This window comes from Paralichthys olivaceus, chromosome 11 (assembly GCF_024713975.1).
Source record: "Paralichthys olivaceus isolate ysfri-2021 chromosome 11, ASM2471397v2, whole genome shotgun sequence".
In the NCBI taxonomy this organism is placed as follows: domain Eukaryota; kingdom Metazoa; phylum Chordata; class Actinopteri; order Pleuronectiformes; family Paralichthyidae; genus Paralichthys; species Paralichthys olivaceus.
In genome coordinates, this window is record NC_091103.1 from 9,200,879 (window position 1) to 9,210,854 (window position 9,976).

General features: G+C 42.4%; 1 protein-coding gene across 1 annotated transcript in view; it reads left to right on the forward strand.

Moving 5' to 3' along the window:
* The window catches only part of clmpb (CXADR like membrane protein b), a 69,612-nt gene extending 62,584 nt beyond the window's left edge, over positions 1 to 7,028 (forward strand). The window contains exon 7 of the mRNA XM_020095175.2: positions 1,844 to 7,028. Coding sequence (XP_019950734.1) covers positions 1,844 to 2,180 — 337 coding nt within the window. The 3' untranslated portion in view covers positions 2,181 to 7,028. The remainder of the gene's footprint in view (positions 1 to 1,843) is intronic.
* Positions 7,029 to 9,976: the final 2,948 nt, after the last annotated feature.

The window sequence follows — 9,976 nt, forward strand, 5'->3', positions numbered from 1 at the left end:
AGACCTGTTTAGCTTTGGTTTGATGGAGCGGTGATGATGATGATGTGAGCATGTGGCTGTGTGACCTGCGTGTGACCCCTGACAAACCAGTCCAGATGAAAGCAGCACAGCTGAGCGGATCACATGCTAAGTGACACAGCACCAGACCCTTAACGCTTGAATGTCTTTGCATTTTACCTGTCTCTCTCTCCGTGTGTGTGTGTGTGTGTGTGTGTGTGTGTGTGTGTGTGTGTGTGTGTCTCAGCCAATGTTTTCATCTGTGTGTGTTTGATTGTTAGTTCGCAGCGTTATGCAATAACAACCAGATGATTACAAAAACATGGGGGCGGATCAAGGAATTTTTTTCTCTTTCCTAAACATTGCGAGATGTTTTTCAACATTTTATTCTCAGGAAATGATTTATAGATCTTATTGAACAAACCAGGCATCTTTAGGAGACTGGTATTTATGAGTGTGAGCAGTGTGGTGCAGATCAAAATACATACATCTTAAATTTGAATGTGGTTTCATAAGGGGACTGCTGGCCTTGGCAGGGGTAGCACTCTCTTCTAGTTTAAATTTGAGACCTTTGGAGTGAGGACATTTTAGCCTGTCTTCACTTTCTGATTCACTCTCATAGGAATGTTCTAGGGTAGACACTTGGTTTTAGTGTTATAGGATTAGATTTTGCTCAGTGTTAAGGTTGGAACTGTGACATTTGGTTGAAAGAGATGAAAGAGGGAATGCATTATTAGTGATTGTCCCCACAAAGACAGAAGCACAAATGTCTGTGTGTGTATGTGTGTGTAAGTGTGTACGTGTGTGTGTGTTTGTGTGTGTGTGTGTGTGAGAGAGAAAGAGAGAGTGTAAAAATAAAACTACAAGGTCAAGAGCTCATCGATTATGTTTTTATGAGTCTGTTCTTCACACCACCCTTCCTTCCATGTTTGTATTTCTCTGTGTGTGTGTGTGTGTGTGTGTGTGTGTGTGTGTGTGTGTGTGTGTTTGTGTGTGTGTGTGTGGCAACAGAGTGAGGGAGCACACTAGTGTTTATTCCTCACTCTAAAGTCATGTGGACAGTGTGCACCATTAATGAATGTAAAGGCAACAGCTTGTTTTTGTGACTGGTTATCGTGGATAATTGCGGATGTAACGATGAATAATGCAGCATGACGGACAACCTCCAGTAAATAATGCAGATGTGTTACCTTGTACCATATGTGAAGAGTTTGAGCCTTTCTGCTTATGTGCTTAACCCAAACACAGCAGCACAGTAGAGACACCCATCTCCGGGAAGGTTTGTAGAAACCAGAGTGCTGATGAAGGGTTTCTCTGACTTTCTGTAGAGACTTAAAAGCCTTATATCAGTGGGATAATGTTATCTACTGATTCATCCTCACAACCACACACCCTGTGGAGGTTTAACACCATCCGTGTGACAATCTTAGCACAAACTACCTGGACGGTAGGTTTGTGATGAACGCTGCTCTCACCTGAAGTTTGTTTAACTCACATTTCTTTTTTCCGGCTTTTATAGAAAACTCCGAACTCTGAAAGAAACATTTTCAGCAAAACATTTTTTTCCCTTCAAAAATTCCATCTGGTGATTTCCACACATTTCATTATTCCATGCAAATGTGTTTTCACAAAACTCGGAGGCTGCGGGGTATCTCATGAATAACATGAGGCTCCACATAACACTTGTCCCATGTGACTAAGGCCTTGGAATCGTGTGAGAGAACGCTACTGTGTTGTTTTGCTGTTCCCTGTGTGTATGTGTGCGTGCCTCTTTCCTATTTTTAGAGGTACAGTTCATATAAAATAAATATACCATTGTTTTTCTTTGTGTGTGTTTCTAACACAGGGAGGATGCGGAGGCTCCCAAGGCCAAGCTGGTGAAGCCAAACTCCCTGTCCTCGTCCCGCTCCGGCAGCTCACGCTCCGGGGCCTCTTCCACCCAGTCCATGGTGCACAACAGCGCTCAGCGTGGTCACCGCCCCCGCCCTCCTGCTGTAGCAGCTCTCAAGGAGAATGGGCAGCCTCCAGGCTTCCCCCAGTCCCCACCAGCCTACACTACAGTGGTGCCCCCCAAGAACCCCGAGCCCCCTACCACTCCCAAATTCAACTCCAGGAACATGTCGGGGCCCACACCCCCAACCCTCATGGTCCCCGCCCAGACCAAGGCCTTTCAGACTGTGTAGGACTGAGAGCCATGCCATTCCTGCAACCATGTGAGACCCCTTCCCCATCCCTGCCCAAGCCCCCCTCACCCCTTCCTAAAGACTCTCCCATAAACACAGAAATGCAACTAGTTAAAAGGATGTAATTAAAAGAATCAATACTATAAAGTCCAAAAGAACTTTTAATGAATGCATACTTAAAAAGGGAAAATACGACATGCTTGCCCCCTACTGAATTACATAAAACAACAAAACAGAAGAAAAAACAAGACCCGAGATGCAACTGTTTGTGTCTCTATGGCTGAAGGCAGAACTTATTTTGTGAGTTCTTTCTTTTGGCTGTGGGAGGCACAGGGAAGCACTGTGTGCAGAGAGGTGGAAGAAGCCCCCTCGTAGAGCTTTTATTTATTTATCGAATCAAAGGGTTGGGCATACAGAGGAGAGGAAGAGAGAAGGAGAGAAGGCTGGATAATAAGGTAGATCAGAACTCTGAGCCAATGGAGTCATACAGCATGTTGAGCTTCACTTGTCAACAAATGCAAGATGGAGAGGAAAACAGAGGAAGAAAACGGACATCGGACTGCCACAGATTTTTTTTCCTCTGTGGGAGGAGGGGGCTGGGGGAGGCATGTGGCGATTCTGTGATTCATGTCACCCCGCACCTCCGACTCACTGCTTCCAGCACCTGCTCTGAAACCACAAACCTCTCCGCCTCCCATGGGCCGGGCCGATTGTGCCCATCCATGTGGACAGACACAGTGCGTGGCATGTGCATCATCTGCCTCAGTGCTCTCGGTCTTTTTCGTGCGCTCATAAAGAACCTGCCAGATACCACAGCGGCCCCGAGACTGACTCAGCCGGCTCGCAAACAGCTCATCTGCTTTACCAATCAGCAGGGGGAGACTTCAGGTACACGGATGTAGCACTGGCAGTGGAGTCTAAGTCCAATGGAGTTTGTAACCCCCTCCCACATCCTGTCTACATCAATGGACTTCCTTTTTCTGGTACTGAATATACTCCCTGAATTTAAATAGTATATATTAGGCCTATAGCAAGTCATTTAAATATAGGGGATAAGCATCTAGTAGCCAAGCTGGACTTGTTTTTCTTTTTTCTTTCGGGTTTCCTGTGTCTCTTCTCGTTGAACAGGTTGTAAAGGGTGACAGACAGCCATGTGTCCATTCATCCATTTGAAGAAGTGCCACCAATCCCTAGGATGGGTTATTATCATTGCTTTTCTTTTTTTTTTTACTCTTACTACATTTCTGAAGTGAAACCAAAATCTGTTACCATGAATGTGTGATGTACAATGATGGTGGATCCCATTACATTCAGCCTCCTATAAGGTACTGAATCAATATTCGAGCTAAGGCACAAAGAATTGACCTCGACATTCAATTTTACAAAGTCTGAATGGATGGAACACGGAGTATGATTCTGGAGACTTAAATTGTGTCGGGCGTGTATGGTATCATTGTCAGTACTCTCCCTGGATCCATAACAATGGAGTGGCACTCGATTGCTGTCTCGCTGAATTACGGGGCCCTGCTTGGTTATTGGTTGAGCCGTGCTATCGGCCAACCCCCCCCCCTTTGTCATATCCTCCGACAGACCCAGTGCAGTTTGATTGAAAGTAGCTGAAAAAAGGGCAAGTAGCCTATCGAGTGTGCCTTTGCAATCCCTCTTCCTTTTGATGGTTTCTTTCTTCGTCCTTATCTTCAGCACACCAGTGGTTAAGTCTCTGGTCACATCCAGCTTCAAGGGTCAACAGCAGTGAATACCGAAAGATACAACTTCACAAACTTGCCCCAGTAATAAACAGACGCAGCCTTGGCAGCACAAGCAGAGTGAATTATCCGTGGTGAGAAAGCAATCCCGTGTCACGGGACAATGTAATGTATATTCTGTAATCAGTCTTGTTTTATATTGTACATACGGATAGGTATACGCACATGATGTCATTTAATTTAACAAATTAGGGTATTTGAGGGGAGATGTAGCCCTTACAAATGAGTCAAATGGGAAACCCAAAAGTGAATTTAAACCGTGTACTTTTACAGATGCTGTATTCTGAGTGAATTCATGTGAAACAAACATTATCACATGTATGGAGGTGTAGGAAAGTGAAGAAAAAAAGGCATCTTGCTCAGTCCAAAGGAAGACACTCGGTCTTTACGACTACACACCAAATTCTGTTGAGATGTTCCATGGATTTTATTGATCCTGTGGGAACTATTTCATTTGATTAAAGGGACCCGGTGACCTTTCTGGAGGCATTGCCGCTGGCTCAAGAATTTCCCTTGACCAGCATTTTGGTCAATAACGACTTATCTTTAAAAAGTCACTTCCAGATGACCACAGAATCTGCTGTGAGTATTTATAGTCGACACATGATGAATATTGTTCGGTGTAACCCTGACCTTTAACCTTGTATTCCATCCAGCAAAAATTTATGCACACGATATATCAAACCCAATAGGCAGATTGCCATGAAATGAAGTGAGCATGTTAATATTATCAATATAAAGTGTTTTTTATGTTAATGGTTCTATGACCCCTCCTCTCAGGACAAACTTAACTCCACTACTGGTTCTAATAATCAGTATGTCTAACACTTTAATATTATATCCTGTTATTAATGTTTCACTAGAGGGATTTTACTCTTGTTCCACTTTACAAATCTGAAAATAGTGAAACCATTCGATGAAAAGTGCTGAAAACCAACATCTGGCTGAAAAGCACATGTGGTTTGACTTTGACCTGTGGAATTTCACGTGACTTAACTGTAAGGGACGTTTTCTGGGGAAAAAATGCCTTTTATATACAACTAGAGGTAGCAGCTTATATATGACCAGGGAAGCTACTGGATGAGTTGGTCTGTGTGTGCGTGCTTGCGTGCATGCATGCATGTCTGTGAATGTGTGTGAATGTGTGTGTGTGGGTGTGTGCATGTAAATTCAGTATAAGCCCTTGGGCCACACCCACACATTCTCATGTTGGCCATTCAGTGAGTGAGAAGGATCCAGTCAGGCAAGGTAACCTCTGTCCAAATTGATATGACTGCAGACTGGCAGTGTTTACTTTCATTTTCATTGACTTACATGTCTACTGAACCTGGCGTCCCAGGCAGCAGTCATGTTTTTGCTTGTGGGGGTGGCATCTTGAGACAAATCACGTCCATAATTCATAACTGTCGTCAGCTCTGGAGGCCACTTGTACGCTCCGTCTCTTCTCTAGCTGTCTCTTAACGTGTAATGCACTCGGCCATGGGTGTAATGATGGCATCTAAAGCCTCACGCACACGCACACACACACACACACACACACAATACATACAGGTACACATGTACACATGGGTGCACATGGAAACACAGGCGTGTACTTCATGTCCACTCACAGATGCACACAGGCGCACACACATAAAAGCCCAAAATGCAATCCTAGTCATTTCTGCTCCTTTAGAATCAATTTGATGGATTGAATGTCCGGTGGTATTACGACTGACTGATGGAACCAGGATACAAAATGCAGCCTAGAAAGGGACACACTGCACACACACACACACATATATAAACAGTAACTGTAACAACACATACGTGCATGCCGACACACATGCACTCAGACGGACAGACACTGCTATGCATCTTAAAAATCTGGGTAGCATGTGATTCAAGACCTTTTTTTTTCTCCTGCAAGAGAAGCGCTGGGAATCAGAAGAGTTATAACAGGATTGATATTGAGCCAGGCCTGTGGGCTCCTGCCACTGAAGTTCCCCCCACCACAAACGAAAGTAGCGGTGGAGGTGGAGGATGGGATGCAAGTCTTCCAGCTGTTAAATTCCTCCAAGCTTTTTTTTTGATTATTTTATTTCCAGCAGCAGCAAGTCTCAGGTGGCAGATTCCCCCGGTTTATGAGCCCTCGTGTTGCGTCCCTCCACTCGCTGACAGACCTGCGATCGCTCCAACAAATTCATTTTAAGGAGCTTTGGTCAGTTCAGTCGAGGGTGGAGGAGGAAAATCTTAACACACGACGAGTGTCAGCAGCACATCCAAAATCATCCTTGAAAACTGTATCCATCAGCACGATATAATGTCTTATTATCGACACTCAGCGGTGCAGTAAACATGAAATCGTTAATGGTTATCCTGCAGATATGATAGAAGTACGAATCTCACGTAGCCACAGGGTTTTATGTTCTATTAAGCAATTTTATTTCTGATTGAAGCTGTTGAGTGGGACAAAGCGACTCAGACTTTGTGGTTAAGCCTTGTGTCTCGATATAAAGGAATGTGATGTATCATTACTTTTAAGAGAGGAGAGTCAACCCAGTGGAAGAAAGCAAAGGTACCTGCATGTCATAGAAGATTGAGCAGATGAACGGGAATGCTTTGCTTTGATGTAACATAACAGTATTAGGCTAAAAATAAAAAAAATTAAATCTACAATTGTAAATATACTCACAGAAAAATTTTATGAAGCTTTATTTTTGTCTTCATTCGTTTGATTTTTTTTTTTTTTCCATCCATGTACTTTGCACTTTTTTGTGTGCTATACACTCACCTCGGCCTGTTAGGGCTGCGTGTGGTTGGCTGTTTCTCTTGACCGCATTGTTTTGATGTCAGGGACAGACACGCTCAGTGCGGCGTTACAAAAGGGAAATATAATACACCTTTGTTTTCTGTACACTCATCTGTTTTTTCTGCCGTGGCTTCTTTTTTGGTTTTGTAAAAAAAAAAAACAGTACAGTTTTTTTTTGTTGGTTTGATGAAAAACAATCCATGTAAATATCACAAGTAAAAAATGTATATTTTTACGACTTCTGAGTTATTACTCTTTCATTTGCAAATAAAATATTCAATGACAACTTAACTGGTTGCATGGCATCTTGATTTGGATTTTGTTTGGCTGATTAATTCAGTAAACCTTTCCTTGTTTCCTGATGTAAATCTGTGAATATATTTTAACTTCCCAATCTCCTATGTTCGTGCGGATGGATAAGGTCAGAGCCTGAATGCTAATAGTAAACTGACATTGTTGATTTGTATTTAAAAAACTAAATTCTGCATCAGCTCTCTGACTCTACTTGAATTAGACAGCTGCCAAAAACCCTGTCATTATTAAGATACTCACACAACTTTTTTATTACCGCCCAGGTAACATTTCAGACACAGGCCGTTTTGATGCTCTGTTAAACGTTCCCTTGGAGAACATTTAAAAAAATGATGGCTGTCTCAACTGGAGTGTGTCCATTTCTTGTCTTCTGGTTTCCATGGCTTCTGTACTACGACTATGACTTTTATACACTTTATTAATAACCTTCCCTGAAAATGTATAAGTGGAACTGGAAAAAAGCCAACAGCAACGTTATAAATGCACCATTCAAAAGTCAACTCACAAGAAGCAATTCAAAACTAATTAGTAGGAAAAACCTTGCATGGAAAAGAAGGATAGATTTTATAATAGTCCCTAAATGCTCACGGATGCATTAAAACATTATTAGTTGTGATGGAGGTGTAGTAATGGTGAACAACTGAATGTTCCACATAATGGATGAGCGTAAGTTTCAAGACTCAGCAAGTTGACCTTCACAATGAAGAACCAAATCAATCTATAACCTGCGCCTGAGGAACGTTTTCAGAGTACGTCCTGTATATATACAGTCTGTATACATGTATATATACAGGCTGTATATATACAACTGGTGAGCAGCTTCCACAGGAATTAAATCTTAGAACATCCCTAGCTTAAACATAAAGGGACACTGGTGTGGTTCTAAAGTATTCTATTACAAATACGGGCGTCACATTCTGCACAGTTGTTCTTACTCTAAGTCCATGATCCAGGATGGGCTGAAGATGACACATGGGGCGGGGGCGGGGGGGCAGGCTGCTTCTTCTTCCTCTTCCTCTCGATCTCTCTTGATCTTTCAGCCCCTCAACGTGACACTCAGGCACGAGGCAACAAGGTCAGCATTTCTATTGACCTGTCAGCCTCTTATTGAGTGACATTCATCTCTTCCCTCTGAAAAGTTCTTATGTTGACGATCTATTGAACCGCCCAGATGGAGTGTGTGTGTGTAGCAACCCTGGTTAAAGAGACAGGGTGTGACTTTATGCTCGAGCTTCAAGGATGCTTGCGAAAGGTGCAAAAAAGAAGAAGTCCTCAAAAAAGCAGCGTCCAAGCATGAGGAGATAACGCCCCAGAGGAAAGGCTCATGAATGAGCCATGGGGGATCATGCAATTACCAGTGTTCTCTGATATCTGTTTGTTGAGGAGCTGGCTGCAGACTGCTATGCTAAATTTACATCTTTTCAAAACACGGCATCCATATTAAGCGAGATCAAATTTTCAAGGCCAGATCACATTTCTCCGCTCCTTGTTCCATGCCGCCGTGGTCATTGTTCACACATGATCAGCCATGTATGATGACACTGTCCTAAACCCATCGCACTGGCGCACCCACGCACCTATAAATACATACATATGGTGTGTTGCATTTGATTCCAGCTCGGAGCATCAGACAACTAAAGATGATTGTTCCTAGTGTAACGGATGATATGTTTTTATTTATTTTTCATTATTATTCTACAACTGTTTTTTTACAGCATACTGTGTCACAATTAGGAAAAGGAACACTCACACTTTTAGAAGACCAGATACAAAAAACGTCATCACACAGATATGGAAATCTTTTGGCTCTGAGCCGACTTTGTAGCCTAATTAATAGGAAATGGTATTTTGCTCTCCGTCTCTCTCTGTAATCTGCAAAGTAAATACTTGTAGATTGCCACTTAAGGCCTTTGTAATTGAGGTTGCTTATATAATAGCATCCCCTGGTGTTGATTGGGGATAGTTCTCATGTTATCTGTTATGCCGAGAGGCTCCTAATGGGATGAGAGAAATCATAATTCACACATCACCAGTTGAGATTAGCTAATTAGAAACCTCTATAGTGTGACCTACAACATAAAATGAAAACGAACGTTACGGTCTGTTTCACTCGTCACTCTTTTTCAAACTCAGTTTTCTTTTTTATGTCTGTGAGGTCTGGACAGTATTTTCTTCTTTCTTGGAAATTGACCTTACCAGTAATCACCAGATCTAATTTCCTGTGTCCCCACAGATAACTAATCTAATCCCACCACAAACAAAAATGATCATAGTAGCGATTGCACTGTGCGCTGTCGGCCTATATGGTTCATTGTAGGAACATAGCACTGATGTTGTTAGTGGTATTTCACTGAGTACAGGTACTACATGAGTGGCTTTGCTTAAAGCTCCCCCTGGTGGAACCTGACATGTGCACCAAGGGCAACACAGACGAGTGGGATAGGTGATAGTAGATCTATGATAACTAAATATTTATTTTTTAAACCTTTCAATAATCTCTGTATTCCACTCATCCAAAATCAACTACCTATAAAAATGGCTTCATAATTCATCATTTGAAAAGAGAGGCTGTGTTGTAGCAATCAGGAGATGGAGTCATGTTATCAGGGTCCCGTTGATACGTGCACTCCACTTACTGTGCAGAGTGTGACTCAGGTTTCATGTTTTTATAGCATCAAATAAGAAATTAAAACCAAACTTTCTCTAATGAGCACTGGACACAGCAGAATGACCTAAAAGGACAGAGGGGCTGTAAAGACACTTTTTGGATGCTTCACGTCGTCCATCCTTGTATAAGTCTGTGATCTAAAAGCTCATCATCACTTAATTTAAAAAAAGAGAAGGTTGTAAAAGCCATGTATTTTAGCGCACCACTGACGGCAGTAAATTGGCTTCATTATTGAAAATCTCTGTGAATATCACTGTGG